Source organism: Sarcophilus harrisii, chromosome 6 (genome assembly GCF_902635505.1).
Source record: "Sarcophilus harrisii chromosome 6, mSarHar1.11, whole genome shotgun sequence".
In the NCBI taxonomy this organism is placed as follows: domain Eukaryota; kingdom Metazoa; phylum Chordata; class Mammalia; order Dasyuromorphia; family Dasyuridae; genus Sarcophilus; species Sarcophilus harrisii.
In genome coordinates, this window is record NC_045431.1 from 161,411,092 (window position 1) to 161,434,132 (window position 23,041).

Here is a 23,041-nt window from a genome sequence, read left to right on the forward strand (position 1 = left end):
TACAAAGATTCAGCCTCAGTAAAACCCTTCAAAGTATATAGAATAATGAGTATCATTTTATAGACAAAGGTTTACCTTATTTGATTCATCTCTTGAGATCACAGATCTTTTAAATGAAAGAACTGAGACTTGAATTCTGTTTTTCTCACACTGATCTAGTGTTCTTTTCATTGTCCTGCACTTTATTTTAAGCTTTGTGGAATTTGCATTTTCTTTTGAACCTAATGGAAACCACAACTCAGTTCTACTCATCTGAAATTTCAGCCCTAGATTTGTAGTTTATGACCTATTTTGAAATTAGAATATCAAGAAGTTAGAATACTTGAATTTTTTTTTAAATATTAATTTTGTCATTGTGGGCTTTTTTTTTTAAAGGTGTAATCATCTGTGCTGTAAATCAAGTGTTCTAGATAAATCTGAAATTACCGCTTTCCCAGGAAAGCACAGTCATCAACTGGTGTGTTTTCAAATAGCACACTAACTTATGAATATTATTGCTTATTCGCTCCTCCATTTGTGTGTTGGTTTTTTTTTTTTTTTTTTACTTTGGATTGAATTAGAGGTCGTTCAGGTATTTATTTGTGTTGCTTATATATAAATATTTTTCCACAATATCTTTGCTTACTCTTCTGAATTTTCTTTTTCTTTTCTTTTCTTTTTTTTTTTTTTAATTTATTTAATAGCCTTTTATTTACAGGATATATGCATGGGTAACTTTACAGCATTAACAATTGCCAAACCTCTTGTTCCAATTTTTTTACCTCTTACCCCCCCACCCCCTCCTAGATGGCAGGATGACCAGTAGATGTTAAATATATTAAAATATAAATTAGATACACAATAAGTATACATGACCAAAACGTTATTTTGCTGTACAAAAAGAATCAGACTCTGAAATATTGTACAATTAGCTTGTGAAGGAAATCAAAAATGCAGGTGTGCATAAATATAGGGATTGGGAATTCAATGTAATGGTTTTTAGTCATCTCCCAGAGTTCTTTTTCTGGGCATAGCTGGTTCAGTTCATTACTGCTCCATTGGAAATGATTTGGTTGATCTCGTTGCTGAGGATGGCCTGGTCCATCAGAACTGGTCATCATATAGTATTGTTGTTGAAGTATATAATGATCTCCTGGTCCTGCTCATTTCACTCAGCACCAGTTCATGTAAGTCTCTCCAGGCCTTTCTGAAATCATCCTGTTGGTCATTTCTTACAGAACAGTAATATGCCATAATATTCATATACCACAATTTATTCAGCCATTCTCCAACTGATGGGCATCCATTCAGTTTCCAGTTTTTAGCCACTACAAACAGGGCTGCCACAAACATTCGTGCACATACAGGTCCCTTTCCCTTCTTTATAATCTCTTTGGGATATAATCCCAGTAGTAAGTAACACTGCTGGATCAAAGGGTATGCACAGTTTGATAACTTTGTAGCTCCTCCATTTGTATAAAGTGCACGTTATACTTAGTGCTTTTCCACCAAATTTAACCTCATTGATAAAACATGTGGGATGACAGATAAAAATACTTCTCCAGACTTTTACTCTGTTTTATTTATTTATTTTTTTCTTCTTTAAGGTTGTCTGAAACTATCAGTGAGGTATCTGGGAATTCATTGTCCACCTGCACAAAATCTGCTCCCTCTCCACTTTCTTCTCCAAATGGAAAGTTGACAGTTGCTAGTCCTAAACGAGGGCAAAAGAGAGAAGATGGCTGGAAGGAAGTTGTAAGAAGGTCAGTTTAAAAAAAAAAAAAATTCCCCTAAAATTCTTATTTTCAGCTCTGAATTCTCTCCCTTCACTCTTTTCACAATGCTTTACTCCTTTTGGGGGGCGGGGGGAAATGAGAATATGGTCCCATGTTCCATGTTGGCCATATCCTAAGAACTTTAGTATGCTTCAGTCTGTCCTTTATCTCTATATAGATTGCAGCATAGCATGCTTCATCATGAGTCCTGTGGAATTATAGTTTGTCATGTTGACCAAAGATCAGAAGTTTTTCCAAGTGTTGGTCTTTTCAATATTTTTTATTATTCTTTTTTTTTTTTTTTTTTTTTTGTGCTGAGGCAATTGGGGTTAAGTGACTTGGCCTGGGTCACATAGCTAGTAAGTGTTAAGTGTCGGTCATCCTGACTTCGCGGCTGGTGCTCTATCCACTGCACTACCTAGCTGCCCCTATTTTTATTATTCTGTAAGTTGTTCTCAATAGTTGTGCTCACCTCAGCATCTTTTCATCAAATCTTCTCAGGTAAAATGTTCTTCCTTTATATCCAGTTTTACTTTTGTCTTAGTATTTAAGTTTTGTAACATCCAAATGATATCTCTTTCTCTCGAGGACTTTTAGAAATCTTTCTCCAAATTTAAAATTAAAATTAAGTGTATAACAGATGCAGTGGAGAACATTTTCACCCAAAACCCAAATGAAAAAAACATCAGTTATCCAAAAAAGGTTGGAATGATTGGTATAACTATTTGATTTCATAAGTACACATCTTTTTATATTCCCAATTGTTTTTACTCCCCATATAATTTTAATCTGTCTGTGACTACATCACATATCCAAAAAATATCTTTATAAGAATTTGGAACAACCCACAAAAACCCCAAACAGAAAATTACATTTATCTGTATGCCAGGTAATTTTTTAATAAGCCCAAGATTTTGAACCTTGGTTTTCTTTTCAATTAATTTATAATAATTTGGGTTCGTAGCAATTTAAAATTCACTTTTTAAAAATGCCATTAACATAGAATATCAAAGAATCTTCCAAATCACGTCTCTCTTTTTATTATAAGTTGATAACTAGTGTTGAAGAATAATTCCTGGAGGAAAAAATACAAAACAAGAGCTGTGCCTGAGAATATTAGAATGAAAACATGGTTCTAAGACAGTTAAATACTGAGATCATTCAGACTGTATTTATGAAGAAATGATTACAAGTAATTCATAGTTTAATTAAAGCTACAATGACCATATTTAATTAAATAAAAATTTTAGGCTTCATAATTAAGTTTACTTGTCTATATGTATTACAAATGCCAGAGGAATGGGAAAGAAATATGACAATTAAAAAAAGCATTCTGGACAAATGTTCATTTTCCCCTCATCTCTACCTGGAGATTTTCTTTTCTCCATTAATGTTTTGGAAAATAAGAATTTTAATATAAGGAGTAATCAATTCTATTTAGCATAGAAATTAGCAAATTTTTTTTGGCATAGAAAAATTTAGTGATTTTCCTGCCCCTCAATATTTTACTGTTTGTTAACAATTATTAACATAATAATTTCTCTCACCAATTTTTTTTGTGGTTTTGTTTTGTTTTTGAAAACAGATCCAAGAAAGTCTCTGTTCCATCAACAGTCATTTCCAGAGTGATTGGAAGGGGTGGCTGTAATATCAACGCTATTCGGGAGTTCACTGGAGCACATATAGATATCGATAAGCAGAAAGACAAGACAGGGGACCGGATAATAACAATAAGGCAAAATAGACTTTAATTTGTGCTTTTTTTCCTTCTCCTTTTGTAGGATGATGATTTAATGTCAGGATTATTTGCATTTCTAGTGGAACTTAAGATGCATTTTAGTGTAAAACATACTTCTTCAGATATTAATATTTGAAATTCTTTTTGTTAAGGGTTTTCTGTTCTTGGGATTTGAACACCTATGCAGTAGTTCTTTCAACATTAGAAAATGTTTAATTTTGCCTGATTATCCTTTAGAAAGTGGGAATCATTTTCTAGGAAACAAGTGAATTCCAAGAAACATTTGAAACTTTTAGACACTTCCACGTTCTTTTGACCATCATATGTAGCCTTTTGCAAGAAAACAATTGCCAAGATAATATTTTATGTTTTAAATTCATTGCAATTTCATTGGACACTAACCATTTATTGCCATTTGAATAGCATTGTGTTCAAGTAATAGTGGGATTACAGATGTCTTTAGAGTTCTCACGAGAGGGAAAAGGCATGTATGCTTGAAAAACTGATACTATGTATAAGGAAATAGTGAAATACTTAATGAGTTACATAGGGAAGAAAGGTCCTTTTCACAGGAGACTGCTATTAATTCATGAGTTTAGTAAAGTTGTTAATGAATAAGAAAAGGTAGAATTTGACAGACAGAAAAGGAATAAGGTTTTTTATCCAATTTCCTGGGGACTTTCCGCTCAAACAGAACTGCAATCTATTAGCCTAGGTGGGTACAGGTGAACAATGTGAAATATTCAGGAGGGGTTTGACCAGAGCCTTAATGTTTCTGAAATAGAATAAGGAAATTGCAGGGTTAGTTTTTGTCTACCCATTTCTTAAATTTTGCAAATGAGAATCAGGGTGTCTGAGACTTGTCCAACACTACTAAATGCCAAATAGGGCAAAATGATATGGTGAAGAAATGATCAAATCATGAATATAAATAACATCAGTTGTGTCTTAGGCAGATGTGGAGCCTTTTCTCTTCCTCATCTGTAAAGTTAGGGTTCCTTTTGACTGTCTAATTCTATTCTCTTTTAAAGCTGTTAAACTTTTGTTTGAAACTGACTAGTCTATGCTACCACACCCTTAAAACCAATAACAAATCTACCTAAAAACCGAAAAGAAAAACAGTACTTTCAGGAATGCTTTGTTCCTCCTTTTTCATACATCCTTGAAAATGTAAAGGAAACCATTACTTTTTCCAGGTTATACTTTCTGCATTTATAAGTCCTCGGTGATCTCTTCTGAATTTTTTATAACAGTTTGCCTGAATTGTGTGTGTGTGTGTGTGTGTGTGTATGCATGTGCGTGTGCATGTGTATACACACACACATAAATTTGACCACTTGCCTCACAGGTCATTACATTTAACAACTGTGCATTACCTTTGTCCATTTCTTTCAGTTCTTCCTTTGAAGAACGGAAAAAAATTACATCTTTATTTTCACTAACCTCTAATTCAGGATTTCCTTCAAGTCAAGTGATTTTGAGAAAAGAGCTTTAATATATTGCTAAAAGGATACATTGCTATAAGGGTCCATGCTAAAAGGATTCAAAGTTTTAAAACTTCTACTTTAAGGTATTGGCAGCTAGGCCAATTCATTGGAAACATCAAAATCAGTGTTGGTAAAACTGATCATTGGTGTGTTAGCATTAAAAATAGTGATTGTGCTCTATGTATAAAATGTTTTTTGTGTTTGATATTTATTTTGATGAAACTTGGAGAAACATGAATATCCCCAAACCAAATTCTCGCCATAGTATGTAAAGAAGTATTGCTTCTATACATTTTTTCCTCTACATTTTCATTTAAGAAAAAGGAAGGCATGTTTTAAGGTGTATTACCAGTGTTACTCTTTGTAATTAGCCTTAATTTTGTCATTATTTAATGTTAACTCACTTTCCGTGATTGTAGTCAGTATGAATATTTTTTGGATCTGCTTTCTTCTTTCTGCATTACTTCATGTAAATCTTTCTGTGTTTTATCTTTCGTATTTTTTGTTCCTTTAAGGAGCAGTAATACTCACATGCTAAAATTTAAGCTACCCATAGCCATTAGGCATCTAGTTTATTTACAGATTTTTGCCATTATAAATAGTGCTGCTCTGAATATGTTTATATAAATCTTCTTCCTGTTGGTAAGCTTCTTAGGATAAACCTAGTAGTGGAATTGCTGTGTCAAAGTATATAAGCACATCTTTTTACCATTTTTGCCAATTTGGTAAGTATCAGGTCAGTCTCAGAATTATTTTAGTTTGCATTTTTCTGATTCTTATCAGTTCTGAATACTTTCATTTGATTTCAGTTAATTTAATCATCAAGGATCTTGCATTACTATTACATGCTTTTATTGGTATGTAAAGTTTTTTATAGTTCACTCTAAATCATTTGATTTATAATAGACCCCTTAGTTGGCTCCCATCACACCCTCTCAATTGATAGAATTTTGATTATAACACCTCAAAACTTTTGAATTCAACCCACTGATCAGTAAGCATTTGATTAAGCCCCTCACTAAGTGCTAGACACCTTTTTCCTTTTTAAAATCTCAAAATGCAAAGTAAGCAAAATCATGCTCTCGGCCCTCTTGGAATTTATTTTCCTATAGGGGAAGAGATAATGTGCTATATGCAGAATAATTAAAATATAATTGTTTGTAGGATAAATATCTTATGGGGCAATTGGGGAGAAAAGGTTCCTGCATAAAGGAGGTATTTTTGCATAGTTTTAAAGGATGCCAAAGCTTCCGAAAGACAGAAAATCAAGCTTTGTAAGCTTTGTAGAGGGTGGTTTAGTATAGAGAGAGACTTGAGGTGGATAGTCGAAATAAAATGCTATTTCAGCTGTCCAACTAAGAAATGGGAAGAGTTTTTTAAGAGTTTGGACTATAGTAGAAGGGGCTGCATACCAGTTATACTTTGAAGGTTGAAAGGACAAAACTTAGCAATTCATTGGATTTGTAGGGTTACTGAGAATACTAAGGATAATGCTGGGGTTGGAAATGTGGGTAACTGGAAAGACTTTAGTATCCTTAGTAGTAATAGGTATGTGAGACAGTAGTGACTGCAAATCAGATACTCTTGAGGTAAGAAAAAGCAAAAGGGAATTCATTATGATCTCACGAGAAAAGGCAGTTCCTCACAGACAAAAGGTCATGTGTAAAGGAGTACAGAGCACAAACTGCAAAACCCTAGATTAAGTAGACTAGAAGCTCCCATTACCCTGAACATTCAAAACATGAAAGTCCATCCCAGAATTTAAATTTCCCTAAGAGAACTGCTATGCAAGCAATTATTCTGTTATCTGAATTCCCAAACCCATCATTGCCTTTAAAAGAAGTACTTACATGCTAAATAAGAGTTGGAGGGAACAGAAGGGGAATGTTCATTAAAAGACAATAGAAACACCTGCAGCTTTCTAGCTATAGCTTATTTTAAAGTCTCTAAGTCACAATTTGGGCCTAGTTTAAGACCATATTCTCACGGGAGGGTCTTCACTCAGTTTATCCCATACATAGGGAATTTCAGAAGAGGTGTGCTTGAAGAGAAAGAAAATACATTATGTTTTGACCAATTAAATTTGAGATTCCTGCAGGAAATCCATTTGGAAATGTCAAGAGACAGTTGGTGCTAAGATAGACTGACTAGGGATGGGAATGTGTGGGTATGTACACGCATACATCTAAACATTCTGGGATCATCTATATAAAGATAATTGAACCCATGAGAACTATGAGATTATCAGATGAGTTATTGAGAGAAAAGAGAACAAGATGGATGGAACACCTGCAATTATTTATTTACGTGGAAAAAGTGCCAATAAAAAACCATGAGAATTATCTGAAGAAAGTTAAAAGGGGATCCAAGAGAGTAGTGTTATGAAAACCCAGATGACAGTGTCCAAATGGAGAAGTAGTTCAGCACTGTAACTTGGTGGAAATTGTTCAAAAGTAAATTGGGATTGAGGGAGAAAAAGGCCATTAGATTTGTCCAATAAGAGATCATTGGAGACTTTAGAGAAAGAAGTTTCTGTTTAATGAAAACAGTCAGATAGTACAGAATTTAGAACACATTGAGATCAACAGACCAGGATGGGGGAGGAAAAATAGGACTGAGCAAGAATGGTAAGCATAACAGGGTTTCATGAAGAATAAGGAGACCTGGGCAGGAGGGAAAGAGAAGCTAAATATTAAAGAAAGTTGGGGTGAATCTAGTGGGCCAAATTGGAAGGGTGGAAATCTGAAAGTGCATGTTAGAGGGTTATGTCCAGTAGAAGGTGACTTTTTTTTATTAGTGATTAGGTATGAAGGCAAAGATCCTGGGAGATGCCAGTGGAATATGAAATAAGAACTTCCTTTTTGCTAGGTACTTTCAGAAATGTTCCCTTGCCACCCTTCCCATGCGTTAGTTAAAATGAGAATTAAAAATAAGAAATATTTCTTTTTAAGCTACCTTATACAGGCTTCAGATATATAGTAAATAAAAACTTTCAGATTTGAAACCCAGCAAATGATCACCCAATATAATATTCAGGTACAATTGATCTGAGAATTTTCTTTCAAGCAAATGATTTATCCTTATGCAGTCAGTTTGAGCACAGTCACTCCCAAGTTATAGAAACACTCGTCTAGTTTAAAAGTTTTTTTGTATTGAAATATACTGCAAAGTAGTGTATGGATTAGGGAGTAGCAATTGGATTCACTTTCATTTTAATTTTTGTTGTTAATTCATCTTGTTACATGGTAGTTTAATTTTTTTTTTTTAACTTTCCTCCTATTCCAGCAACCTTTAATAAGTTTTGTAGCCTTTATTGGGAACCTATCCAGTGTTTATAAAAATTATTTCTGTGGGAAAATGTTTTCCAAGACTAGTCTCACTTAAAAATCACCTTTGCAGAATACTATCTTGATAATTCTGCATACCACAGCAATACAACTTCATTTCTACATTTCAGTGGTGGGAATTATCTTTTTGGTCTAGCTAAAGTTTTTTGTTTTTTTTTTCTTTCCGAGTCAATTAGGGTTTGGGTGACTTTAGCGAGGGTCACACAGATAGGAAGTGTTAAGTGTTGGGTCCTCCTGAATCAAGGCTGGTGCTCTATTCACTGTGATATCTAGGTGCCCCATCTGATGACTTTTTCATAGAGCAATAGAACAGAGTTAGACCACTCACTTTGTATTTATAGAGATGAAGTTAATTCAAAACATGGGACCTAATTTTGTCTATTAAATTCCTTATAATAGGGGTGGCACAGAATCAACAAGACAAGCAACACAGTTGATCAATGCTCTGATCAAGGATCCAGACAAAGAAATTGATGAGCTTATTCCAAAGAATCGTTTGAAAAGCTCCTCTGTGAATTCCAAAACCGGGTCTTCTGCCCCTGCCACGACTGCTGCTAACAGCTCCCTGATGGGGATTAAAATGACCACAGTGGCTCTATCCTCCACTTCGCAGACTGCACCTGCCCTGGCTGTGCCCGCGCTCTCCTCTGCCTCCGCTCACAAAACCATTAAGAACCCCGTCAGCAACGTGCGACCAGGCTTCCCCGTCTCGTTGCCTATCGCCTACCCCCCGCCCCAGTTTGCACACGCCCTGCTTGCAGCTCAGACTTTCCAGCAAATCCGCCCACCCAGGCTGCCCATGACCCATTTTGGAGGAACTTTCCCACCAGCGCAGTCCACCTGGGGCCCTTTCCCTGTCAGGCCTCTGAGCCCAGCCCGAGCTCCCAATTCGCCCAAGCCTCACGCGGTGCCTCGCCACAGCAGTCAGCAACACAGCAGCGGTTCTCAGGTGAACTCCGCGGGTTCTTTCACGTCGGCCACCGCCGCAACCACCAGTTCGTCCACGGTGACAGGGCCGGGCACACCTGCGGGTGGCAGCCCGAGCTCGCCTTCAGTCAGACGGCAGCTCTTTGTCACCGTGGTGAAGACCTCCAATGCCACCACAACCACAGTCACAACCACAGCCAGCCACAGTGGCACCGCCCCCACCAATGCCACCTACCCTCTACCTACTGCCAAAGAACACTACCCCCTGTCGTCCCCTTCCTCCCCATCACCTCCAGCTCAGCCAGGAGGCGTTTCCAGAAGTAGCCCTTCTGAGTGTGTAGCATCCTCTCCCAACAAAGGGATACCTTCCTGTGATCAGGAAGCCGGCAGTCCACCAGTAGTAGAAGCAACAAGCAGTCGACAACCAAATGGCACCAGTTCTGTGGGAAGTTCTGCGGGGCATTCTGCTCCACAGCCACCTCCTGGGGCTGCTGCTCCAGAACCACGACCACCTCTGCCGCCACCGCCACCGCCATCTCAGGTTCCTCCACCCGAAGTGAGAATGACTGCACCCCCATTAGTAACAACCAGTTCTGCCCCAGTGGTACTGCCGCCTACTGCCCCAGGCACCTACCCCATTCCTCAGGCACAGATGGGGTCCTCACAGCCTGCTCCCAAGATGGAACTGCCTGCAATCAGGCCTCCACCTCATGCCACAGCTCCAACTCACAAAAATCCAGTACCATTGCAGAATTCATCTGTTGCAGTCCTCAGTGTCAATCATATTAAGAGACCCCACAGTGTCCCCTCTTCTGTCCAGCTACCTTCGACCTTAAGTACACAAAGTGCTTCTCAGAATTCAGCACATCCAGCAAATAAATCCATGGCCCCCAATTTTAGTGCACCCTTACCATTTGGGCCCTTTAGCACATTATTTGAAAACAGTCCCACTTCTGCCCATGCCTTCTGGGGAGGCTCTGTGGTTTCATCTCAGTCAACACCGGAATCCATGCTATCAGGAAAATCTTCCTATTTGCCAAATTCAGATCCCTTACACCAGTCTGACACTTCCAAAGCACCAGGCTTCCGACCACCATTGCAAAGGCCTGCTCCAAGTCCCTCAGGTGAGTTTGTTGTAACATTCCCATGATGTAGCAGCTCCTATTGCCTTATGTCAGGTAATGTTCTTTATCTTTTGGGAAACCAAAAGATATTTCACAGTTGCTACATGTTTTTGATCTGTAATTTTGTGTGTGTGTGTGTGTGTGTGTGTGTGTGTGTGTGTGTGTGTGTATTTTGTTGCTATGGCATTTTATGTTTCTTTTTCAGGCGTTGTTTTTTTGGTTTTTGTTTAGAGCCCTTCTGCATTTCTGAATGTTCTAGTGAGCATCCTGATATCTGTGTAAACTAATTTTCTTTGCCAGGCTTTTGTGAAACAAAAAAGAAAATTGTTAATGGTGTTTAATCAAATAATCCCCCAAATTCTGCCTTAATTTTTATTCAAAAGGACAAGGGCTTTTCCATTATAATTTGCTATCAAAAATTAATTTATTTTTGATTGATAGATTTTTGTCTTAAAATCCACTTCTCAGAAATTAGTGTTTGAGGTAATATATCTATTATATAGATAACATTCAGCACCAATTTTATGCATGCATTTTGAACTAAAATTTTCTTTGCTTTCCGCACCTTAGCACAGCACAGCACAGCACAGCAGCAGGACTTTGGAAAGGGAGGGGCAATACTCTTTAAAAGTTGAGCAAAATGCAATTGAGTAAGGTCATTCATTTTTACTGAGACAGTAAATTAAAATATTTTTAAAACATAGGAAATAATATAGCAGGTAAATCTTTACTTTCAGTATTTTGCCACAAATTGTGAGATATATGGTAGGTTTTTTTAATCATCTTTTGCCCATATAATGGGAATTTTTATTGTTTTAAATTATTTTCTGGGACTTTGAAGTCAGGTCAGCTTTAATAAAAAGTGACAGTTGGGGCAGTATTTTAAAAGTAATTGAAGATTGCAATTTGGAGGGATGGAGCAGGTTTTTAAACAAGAATTAAGGTTGTTTATATATATATTGGGAAGAAATAACAGTTTTAGTAGAAAAGTGTTTCCACACAAGCACTTAAAGGATCAGTTACAGGCTGTCTTAATAAGTAGAGATTACATTTCTATTGTAATACAAGCCAAAACAATGAGGAAAGGATTAAGGGAAAATTAAGTAAGACTCAAGGTAGCTATAAATTCTGTATTTTAATTTTTGTATTTTGAAAGCCTCTTTAATGATTTCACCTTCAAAATGATCAGTTTTTCTGATTTTTTCCAATTCAGTTTTGCTTCCCTGAAATCTTTATTTAATTTTATTTAAGTGTCTTAACTTTTGCTTTGTGTTGTTTATATGTTGCCTGTATAAGTAATCTGGCCTTTTATTTTTAGAAAACTAATGTTACTTCTTATTCTTCTCTTTTTTGTGTGCGTGGAGTGGGAGAGTTTAGGGAGGTAGTTAAGAGCATTCAACCTTAAAAATATTTTAGAATACTGATATTTTGTTTTATATCCAATATAACTGAAATAAAATGTAGATTTCTCTTTTCTTGAAAAACATAACTGTTTCCTTTTCTCTATGAAAGGAAAAGGACAAAGACATGTTAAAGACAATAAAGAATTGGTAAATGATCTGCAATTATCACCTCAATTTGTTTTGCAGTCTTTACAGCTTTAGGATTATTTAATCATATTTGCATACCTTATCCAAGAATGATCTGGTATTTTATATTGTCTTCTTTAGGTATTGTCAATATAGACTCCCCTTATGCTTCTGTAACACCTTCATCTACACATTTGAGTAACTTTGCCTCAAATCTTTCCGGAGGGCAAATGTATGCACCTGGGACACCCCTTGGAGGACCACCTACAGCTGCTAACTTTAACAGACAACATTTTTCCCCACTTAGTTTGTTGACTCCATGTTCATCAGCATCAAATGGTGAGTTATACACTCTCGAAGACAGATAAGAAAGTTGAAAACAGTAGGATTATATAACAAAGTAAATTGTGAATATATTTTCTTTGGCTATAATGCCAGCAGTATTTTTGTGTGCTGTGATGGGGGGGCGGGGGGGGGTGTGTATATGTGTTTTACTAAAATGCTATGAAGTTAGGAGAAATTTCTCAAATGTTTCCTACTTGCTAAAATATTGAAAACAACTGAGGGTACTTTTTTTGGCCCAGAATACTACTGTGGCACGTTTCACTGAAAATGATTTTTTTTTTTTTTTAATGTAGGTGTTTTACTTTTATAATTGATTTTAGTTACAACTGCAATTTGCTATGTATTACCAAGAATGATCAATTGGGTTTATAGTTAGCCAATTGTAATTTTTTATATTTAAGAGCAGGATTACTTTTGTAATTTTAGTTCATTTAAAAAAAAATTAAAGTGCTTATAGACAATCCAATCTAGTATGCTTCTGGTGTATAATATAGTTAGTCATTTTGTAATACAGAAATTAACTGTGCCAGAAATTGAACTTGTTAGATTTCTATGCAATAAGAAAATCAGCAGTGTGAAGTATAAAAGCCAATCTTAGAACTTTAGTCTTGGGTTCAGGGTATCACACCTCTGCCATACACTGTTGACCATATGACTCTTTGTGGGTTCACTTCCCTCTCCTCTTGGTGAAGGTGCCTTGCCTTCCATGTATTAGTGAAATCATATGCAGACCAGACTTCTGTCAGTGATTTTATCCTAAGTTGTTGAAGTTTAATTTCTTTTTATTATGAGTTTCTGTGCTATTTGATCATATCTCTTTTAATTCATACAAATTTAGAATGACATGGAGATTCGAACTGTTTTTTAGATAGAGACATTGAGATGTAAAAATTTCACATATTTAATCGTATCATAATAAATTGCATGAGAGAAAAGGGTACTTCATAATCAAAATAAAGACTTGAGCCTGCCTTGTCCTTGCTATTTACTGTGTTGTCCCACCTTACTTCTCTGAGTCTCAGTAATTTTTCAATGCAGATTCTCCTGCTCAATCTGTGTCTTCTGGAGTAAGAGCACCATCTCCTGCCCCATCAGCAGTATCTTTGGGGGCAGAGAAGGCCAGCAATGTCTGTCAGGACAGAAAAGTTCCTGTTCCTATTGGGACAGAACGATCTGCCCGTATTAGACAAACTGGAACTTCCACTCCATCTGTAATTGGGAGTAACTTGGCCACACCAGTAGGCCATAGTGGCATCTGGTCCTTTGAAGGGATAGGTGGAAATCAAGGTATGAAATTTTGTCCTACTTTTGTGAAATAGTATTTCTCTATATGATTGTAATCATATAATATTTTACCTTTTACAGAGTCTATTTTTCACAAATCCTATTCTTCTTCTTATTTTTTGACACTACTTGAAGAACTGTTTAAAGTATTTTGTGATTGACATGATTGTCAATAGCTGTGTCTGATAAACTCCACATGTTCATTTTATCAGATCCTAAAGCCTTATGAATAGTTTTTACCATGTTAACTAATCTATGAGGCCTCTTAATTTTTTATTATAGCTTTTTATTGACATAATATATGCATGGATAATTTTTACAACATTGTTCCTTGTACTCACTTCTGTTCCAACTTTTCCCTTCCTCCCCTAGATGGCAAAGCAGTCTCATACATGTTAAACATATTAAAGTATATCTTAGATACAATATAAATATGCAGATCCGTATAGTTCTCTTGTTGCACAAGAAAAATTGCATTCAGAAGGTAAAAATAACCTGGGAGGAAAAACAAAAATGCAAATAGTCCACATTCATTTCCCAATGTTCCTTCTCTGGGTGTAGCTGATTCTGTCCATCATTGATCAATTGAAACTGAATTGGATCTTCTCTTTGTCGAAGAAATCCACTTCCATCAGAATACATCCTCATACAGTATTATTGTTGAAGTGTATAATGATCTCCTGGTTCTGCTCATTTCACTTAGCATCAGTTCATGTAAGTCTCTCCAAGCCTCTCTGTATTCATCCTGTTGGTCATTTCTTACAGAACAGTAATATTCCATAACATTTATATACTACAATTTACCCAACCATTCCCCAATTGATAGACATCCATTCAATTTCCAGTTTCTAGCCACTACAGAAAGGGCTGCCCCAAATATTTTGAGGCCTCTTAATTTTTTTTCATTAGAACATGCATATATATTAAAACATGAGTCTTGCTCAGTAAGTAAAAATTTAATAAAGAAAAAGGGCTGCATAGAAATTTTTCATTATTTTGTTAAGTCTCACCTTCCCATGATGGGAAAAAGATAATATAACATGGGGCTTCCAAGGCTATGCTGCTGGATTTCCATCTCTAGAGTAATTTATAAAACTGGAAAGTTATTGGCTATTGTCTTAGTTGTAGACTGAGTCTCCCTCCCCTGCAGCTTCTCCATGTAGTTCAGGTGTTCATCACCAGAAGGAAGTTATGACTTCTTGGTCTATGATAAACTATGAAACAAAATGTGTTAAGACTATTTTGTTTTTTAAAAGATCTTTGAACTTTTCATAGCTTTCTTTTTATACCATTTTAAGTGTATTTATATTTTGGATCTGGTTTTTTTTTATTTTTTTTTCTCAGATAAAGTAGACTGGTGTCATAGTGGAATGGGAAATCATATGATTCATAGGCCAATGTCTGATCCAGGAGTGTTTTCACAACATCAAGCAATGGAGCGAGATAGTACAGGAATTGTAACTCCTTCTGGTACATTCCATCAGCATGTTCCTGCAGGATACATGGACTTTCCTAAAGTTGGGGTAATTTTTATTTAAAAGGGAATAGCCACTTAATTTTGAAATATTAAATTTAATCTTTTAATACTTCCAACAGTGATCCTTTGTGATATATATATTGGCCAGTTTATTTTCATATCAATTTTGTAAAAATTTTTATTATTTTGAGCAATATGCTATCATATTATGAAGCAGTATATAAATTTGGAATTTATTGGGACAGTTTGTGGTGGTTATATACCGTCACATCTAGAGCTGAGGGTATACTATGTTGACTGAAATTCACATTACCCAATTTACTTACGAAATAGAAAAAGAACAAGTTGATACTATAATTTTGAAAATGTCTCTTGAGTATTGGTTTATGGGCTGAACGTGAGTCAAAAATGTGCTTTTTTTTCCCCTCCCATCAAGGGTATGCCCTTTTCTGTCTATGGGAATGCAATGATCCCTCCAGTAGCACCTATCCCAGAAAGTGCTGGAGGGCCCATATTTAATGGTCCTCATGCTGCTGATCCCTCTTGGAACTCACTGATAAAAATGGTTTCAAACTCTACAGAAAATAATGGCCCTCAAACGGTAAGATTGATCAGATAAAATATGGAACAAAATTACCTAACCATATAAATATCATTGACTATTTTTCATGTATTCAAGTACTTGACAGGAAGATAGGGAAGGGGGGGAGATTGCTAATAGATTAAAAGTATTATAATCCATCCCCATTGAATAAAAATGAATATGTTAGGTCACCATATCCATAAGAGAAATTGTGTGCTCTTTCCTTTACCATTCTCTTGCCATCATTATAAAGTGTTATAAACAGAATAGATGGGGAGGTTTCTTTAGCAGTTGGAAAGGATCAGGAAAGATTTTATGAAAATGGTTGTCCATAAACAGCATTTTGAAGCAAGAGAGGGATTTTCTGACTTCATGAAGAGAAAGAATGTTCTAGATATGAGGGGCCAGTGCAAAGATATGAAGCTAAAAGCTTGGAGGGTTATGGATGATGAAAGGGGAGTGTGTATGCTGTTTTGGCAGGATTGCCAAATGAGATAGTGGGAATAATAATTCAAGGAATCCAAGAAAGATAGGTTATTTTCAGGTTGTAAAGGGCCAAACCGATGGGTCTGTTTGTTTGTTTTTTTCCTCTCTCTCTTATTTTTTTGCTGAGGCAATTGTGGAGTCACTTGCCCAGAGTCACACAGTTAGGAAGTGTTAAGTGTCTGAGGCCAGATTTGAACTCAGGTCCTCCTGACTTTAGGGCTGTTGTCTCTATCCACTGCACCGTCTAGCTGCTTTTGTTTTCTTATAAGGTAATGGGAACCACTGGAAGTTATTGAGCAGAGAAAGGACATAGTTGAATCTGCACAAACCAAGCAAATGGTAGGCAGGGCATCAATTAGTCCATGTGAAGAGGTCCCGAACTTGGATGGAAGGAGAATGAAGAGTCTAGGAGAATGCCAGATTATGAACCTGGGATACGTAGCAAGATTGTGGTGCCTTTGACAGAAATAAGGGCATTTTAAAGAGACAATGATTTGGGAGATGAATTTGTCAGATTTACCCATTTGTTCCCAAAGTGAACAATTGGTGAATTGGGGGGATTGCGGCCATGTTGCTTTGTTGTTTCGTAAGATAAAGTGTTATTTTAATACTTAGCATTTTCTCAAAATGTTTGACAAATATTTAATTGAGTATTACATACTTTAATTCCTCAGGTGTGGACTGGAACTTGGGCACCTCATCTGAACAGCGTACATATGAACCAGCTTGGCTGATTGGGATCAACTTGTTAGCCTGCAGATTCCTTTTCATTCAGAGGAAATCACAAGTGGCCGAAATAATTTTTATGTTCCCAAATCATTCTACTGATGTGCTTGACTGAAGTGTGTAGGCTTTTTGCAGAAGATCTTACTAACTGACCTTTTTTCTGTGAACATTTGTGACCGCCCATTCTCTACCACCCTACATTTCACCTTAGTTAGCATTCTTTCTTTACTTTTTTTCTTTCCTTTTCTCCCTTCACCTTAGTCCTGTCCCTGCCCTGTCCCAGGACATAACTTTCTGTTGAAGCTGTTCTTTGGCTGGTTGGTTATAGTACTGTAAACTGCTTCTGAGCAAACACGGAAATTTAGCAAAATTATGTAAACTTGATCCTGAAGTTTTAGAATGGCAAATAAATGTACAATTGTTTACATAACAGAAATGGCTAAGCAGAAAGTAAATTTCAATATGTCAGTATAGAGGCTCTACTTTATGTAGACTTAAATTAATGTGAGATATGTACCTTCATATTCAGAAATCTGGATGTTTCCTTCATACATTAAACTATTAATAAGCATAACATTTCTATTTGTGTAATTTAAGTACAGTATAAAAAAATGGGGAGAATGGGCATTATTAGTTTGTGTTTCCTCATGTAAATTTGTTTTATTTTGAAAATGGGAGAGGTTTGTAGCAAAACACAGACTAGAAATAATTGATTACTTTTATCTTGCAAAACTTTTCATGTTTCTTAATCTCTTGGGATTATCACAATCCATAGACACAATCTCCTCCACACTCCTAGGCCCATTCAAGACTTAGTTAAAATGTGTTGGTGTGACGTTAATCAATCATTCCTGCAATGATTTCCATCCTTGTAGTTACCTACCACAAAGTGGCTTACCTCAAAGATCACATTTAGCTCCTTCCAATTTTAAAATGTTACATTTTCTGAGTGTAAAAAGACACTACTGGCTACCATGGAAATTCATCTTGGTAGATCAATAGAAAGTTTTGTATTAAGAAATAGTTAAATGAACTGCTGCTTCTAGGTAATTATGAGTCTCATCTATCTTAAGTTTATCCTAAAAATTCCAGTTTTTAAATAGTGGAAAATGTTAACCACTATATTAAAGATGCTTTGTTTTGATTACCATTACACATTCTATGAGATTAGGATCTGCCAGTTTATGCTAAATATAAAGGGCATTGTGAATTTGAGGTTTAGCCAGCTTATATTGCACACAAATCCTCAGATTCCAGTTTAAAAACATGTACTATATACTGTTTAAATTCCATCCATTTGAAATGGCAAGTTGTAGCCTTGTGCCTAAAAAGGAAATGAGTTCTACATTGCAGGTTTTTCTTGCTGAAAAGTAATGTGGCAAAATGGATAGGAACAAAGTTAAATATATATATCTCAATTGGTCCATTTTCAATAATATTAATTAGACTCTGGTGAAAAAAATGATTAGCCAAATCAGACATACCATCTTAATATCAATGATTTAATGTAGTTCTTTGGCTGGTAATAGTGATTTATTTACTGTGGTAGCCAGAGCAAGAAGGGAGTGGGAGGGAGAGAGGATTTTATAAATGGGAGCATTCATTCCTTTAATTATTATAATGTGTCCAGTAGTTTATGAATTAATCTTTCTCTTTTTCTGCATTTTGGTTATTGCCTTAAAGCACATATTTTTTTTTTTCCAGCTGTCTTGTGATTATAACATCAAAAATTTAAGGAACAAATGAATCAAAATGCCCTACAGCTATTAATTCAATTAAATTTAGCACTTTAATGTGAGTGGGGAACGAATGCCAATTTTGAAGTGTTTTTGTGTCCTTTGCCACTATTTTAACAATTTTATGCTTAATGGCCTTTCCTGTACTATTACTAGGATTATTTTCTATCTTAAATAATCCTAAGATATAGATACAACCCAATATTTATTTATTACAACAATTGTACTTTGGGGTCCAACAAAACTGAGTTATTGAGAATGTGTGATTTCTTACCAAAAAAAAAATCTGTATTTTTTTTTTTTTAAACTTGAAGTCAGAACTTCTTACAAGGGGATATAGGTTGGAATGCCCCATGTTCAGTTTGTCAATTAGGCTTGTTAAATATTATACCTTGATTTTTAGTCTGTACTAGGAACATTTTTCAGGTACATTTTTTATATTTTAAATGTAATGCCTTTTATTTGACAAATAAAAGAAGGAACATAACCTTTTGAGACCATGTAGGTCTTTTCTTTTTTGTTCCCACTTTTTAAAGAGAGCTTCAAGAATTGGTATGTGTATATGCAGACTATTAATTACATGATTTATTTCTTCCATAATCATTTTGGAGTGACTTAACTCATGAGTCCTCCTTGAGTTAGTTCACATCTTTAGTATCTCAGTAGTACGTGATCTGTTTATACCAACCACATAGCAAATTCTATTTAACTTTTGAAATAAGTCAAGCTTTCTCGTGTGGTTTTGTTTTTTGTTTTTTTTTTTTTAATTAGCTATCCAAGAAACTGGATTTTGGTGCTTAATCTAAAGCATTTTTTCATTGTTTTACATTATTAAAGTTTATATGATGAGCTGATTTTTTTTTTTTTTTTTTTTTTGCTTCCTAAATTATTATAATCTATTTCATGGACATTTTTTTCCTTAGAAAAAATCATTAAATTCAATTTTTTTGTTTTATACAAAAATTGTTTTCTTGTTTTGCTGTGAAATTATAGCACTTCTGTGGAAACGCAAAATTTCATTGGTTTCTGCACACAGAACTTTAAGTAGCATGACTACTTTTAGGGAAAAGGGGAAAAAAATTAGTTTATTAAGCCAATTCTGACCTTCAAGAAACAAAGGCAGTTGAGCTTAATGTTTTTACAGGATTAAATTTGTCAGTGGATATTGGAATGAAAAGCCAATAGCCTCAGAAAGATTTTATTTTGAGTGAGATATACACCATAACATAAAATCCTTTATTATATCTAGTAGCATAATATAAATTTTTTTTCCTCCAAATAAAAGTTCTCTAAAAACTGGCATAGCTTTTTTGTTAAATTTTAATTTGAAAGGTCTGGACACAATATAGGTATATTCTTATGAACTTTTACTCTGTAAAGAGAGAGGCATATATCACCAGTATTCACAGAATTTTAACAGTGCAAAGAACTTCAGCAAAGATCTAGTTCGAATGTGTCTCTCTTCTCATCTTCTCTCCCCACCCCACCCCCCGACCCCCCAAACTCATTCCTTCACTACATCTGAAAAAGTTGAAGCCATTTACTGTGCATGCTAATGGTTTTAGATTTCATGGGAAAGTTTTCCAACTTTGCTAAGTGCTTTTTGTTATATTTCAATCATCAGACTCAATTTTTTTTTTTTTAAAGATGTTATTGTAGGAATAAAACATTCACTAACCACTTCTTTTATGCTAAGGACTGCTAAGTAGTTGAGATAAAAAACAGTAAAATGGTCTACTATTCAGAAGCCTATAAATCCTATAACTAGACAGGAAAGATAAAAGGCTTTTTATTGCTATTTTAAATAATTGGCAGATGTGAGTGTAGTTTAATACTCAGTTAAAGAAAACATTCAGGGAATGATTATCTGACAAAATAGAACTTTATTTACAGTTGTTTCTAACAGTGTTTGGCATCTGCAACCTAATTTAGGGAGTTTTATATATAACTATTATAATTTTTGTATTTAAAAAAATGAATAGAAATTAGTTTGTCAGAGGGATGCAGTTTTAAGAAATAATAGGTTAAATTTGCTTTAAGTCTCAGCATATCCCTAAAGAACTAAGTACAAAATAAAGAGGCCATAAAGGTCAACATAGCAATGTTTTTTACTTAAACAAGAATGATGAGCACAACATTCTGTGCCTTTTGTATGACAAATCATCAATAGTTAACTAAATCCATGCTGACTCCAAGAAGTCATTTGAAAAATTATCCATTTTGGACCATGCCATTTCAAAGCAAATGAACTGTGCTTTGCACATATCAAGTACTTATCCTTTTACTGAGTTAAATTGAATAAATAAAATTTAGATGCCAGTATAGGAACAATAACACAAACTGAGCATTGTGATGATTATTGGATTCAATAAGCAGAAATTTGATCTACTGGCTTAACCTTGATAATTTTTTGTGCCAGGAAGTGAGTGGCCACCATTATTTGCCACAATGGAGAAGAAAAGTAAAAAAAAAAAAAAAAAAAACAAATCCTGACTTCAAGGAGCTAAGGGAGCAGAGAGACAGCATACACACAATTATAAACAAAGGATGTATACAGGATTAATTGGAGATAGTTTCAAATGAGAAGCAGCAAAGGTTAAGAAAGATGAGTCATGATTTCCTGAGACTTTTTGCTGGACTGAAGCCAGGAGGCAGAAGAGAGAAATGATAACGTAGGGATGAGTCACCTCAGAAAATTGCATGGAGGAAAATGACATTAAGTCTACCTGGTGCAGATCACAACTTAAATGCCTTCTCATCTTCCACAGTTTTTGTCCACGTACTCTCAAATCATCCATAGAGGATCTGAAGGAATTGTCTAGGTACCCGAGATACTGGGCTATTCATCTTGACCAAACCTTTCCCTTAATTATTTCCTGCAAAACCTATATATATATATATATAGTTATCTTTGAAAATTGTGGTGGTTTATGATTCCAACTATCTGGCATCACCAAGAGAATATTGTTAAAAAGAGGGTTTTGTTTCAGCCAAGCAACTCATCTTTGCTACAGGCAAAGTACCCGTAGTTTCTCAAATGCAACCCACCTTGCCTTTTCCTTTCCCTTTAGTGTTTGGTTCAGCTGATTGGCCATTTGCTATTCTTACTCAAGCCAGATAAACTCTAAAGGGGTTCGGTGAATTCCTTGTCCTTTTTTCATGTGATATTCTGAGCAATTGGATTCTTAGTCAATTTTTCCTGAATGTATTATTAGTAAGTTAATTGCTTATTAATAACTTTTGGCATTCTCATTGTTATAACTTAACATCAGTTAAAACTTAAAGGAAGTGGTGACATGCAGCATCAATAAAAGACTGGTTAATCATTTTTTTATCTGCCCTGTGATTTCCAAAGTATAGGGAACTCCATTGAGAAACTCCCTCTACTTCTAAAAGATGAGAATGACTTTACACAGCTTAATAGGCTTAGTTTAGGATGCTGCAAATTTAAGTGACTTGGAATCATCTGACAGGCAACATTCTGAATCCATGTCAGTCCTGCTCCCTATCCACTATAACTGTTCAATTACAAACATCTAAATATTTAGGTATTTAGGTTAATATTTAAAAATCAAAGTATTTGAATTGATATTTGAGTGAGTTGTAATACTCATTTTCCCCCTATAGTGTTCTTACCTACTGTATTCAAAAGAAAACAAATACTGAACATGCATATTTTTCAGTAGAGCTATAACTGAAATTGATTTGGAAATAATACTGCACCAAACATAATGCAATTGTTTTCTAGTAGAAATTATATTGCAATGACTGCTAATGTTAGGGGTTGTTTTTTAAAAAACGAAGCTGAAGAAGCCTTACGATGATCAGAAGAAAAAATTCTTTGCTTTATGTCTAGAACCAATTTTTTTTTTGGTAGATCCCTTTAAGACTATACTACAGTCTTAAGTCCCTGCCCTTAACAAATCATTTCTTAAGTTGTGCTGTTTCAGACCTAAATAGTAATTTAAGTGATCCCACGCATTCAAAAACCTTAGGGAAGCACTTATGTGCTTGGGACCTTTAAAATGACTTGCTCCTTGCCCCCAAGTTTGTTTGCAATCTGGTAAATAGATAAGCAACTCATTTTCACTATAAGGAAGTCGGCCTAGGAGAGGAAGTCTTGCCGGGGTTGACCTTAGTTCCCTTAGTAACAAGGAGTTTTTATCTGGGGAGCAAGACGCCCATATAGTCGGAAACCAAATTTGAATACATTTGAATCAAATTTTAAATATTAAAAAAGAAAAAAAGCTCGGTGGGGTTGAGTTTGCCCCCAGTTCCCTACCCTATGGTCAGTCGTCCTATCTGCATCAGTTTGGGTAGGCTCCCAACTCAAAAGCCTGCAGAAACACTTGTTAAGCTCCTGCTCTGTGACCGGGTCAGTGCTATGCGCCGGGGATACAAAGAGAGGCAAAAACTTCAGGCGCCATCTACTGGGCAAACAGTTGCGCAAAAACATTTTAGTCATTTATTGGGGGGGGGGGGGGGGGGGGGAGAGGGG

The 23,041-nt window shown here is 35.5% G+C and overlaps 1 protein-coding gene across 7 annotated transcripts in view; it reads left to right on the top strand.

Moving 5' to 3' along the window:
* ANKRD17 (ankyrin repeat domain 17) overlaps window positions 1-19,027 on the top strand; it is a 106,863-nt gene extending 87,836 nt beyond the window's left edge. For all 7 annotated transcript variants that reach the window (XM_031944105.1, XM_031944106.1, XM_031944107.1 and 4 more), the window contains 8 exons: window positions 1,587-1,742; window positions 3,340-3,489; window positions 8,726-10,377; window positions 12,048-12,245; window positions 13,290-13,538; window positions 14,880-15,058; window positions 15,449-15,613; window positions 16,756-19,027. In XM_031944105.1, the coding sequence (XP_031799965.1) occupies window positions 1,587-1,742; window positions 3,340-3,489; window positions 8,726-10,377; window positions 12,048-12,245; window positions 13,290-13,538; window positions 14,880-15,058; window positions 15,449-15,613; window positions 16,756-16,815 (2,809 nt within the window). In that variant the 3' untranslated portion in view covers window positions 16,816-19,027. The remainder of the gene's footprint in view (window positions 1-1,586; window positions 1,743-3,339; window positions 3,490-8,725; window positions 10,378-12,047; window positions 12,246-13,289; window positions 13,539-14,879; window positions 15,059-15,448; window positions 15,614-16,755) is intronic.
* Window positions 19,028-23,041: the final 4,014 nt, after the last annotated feature.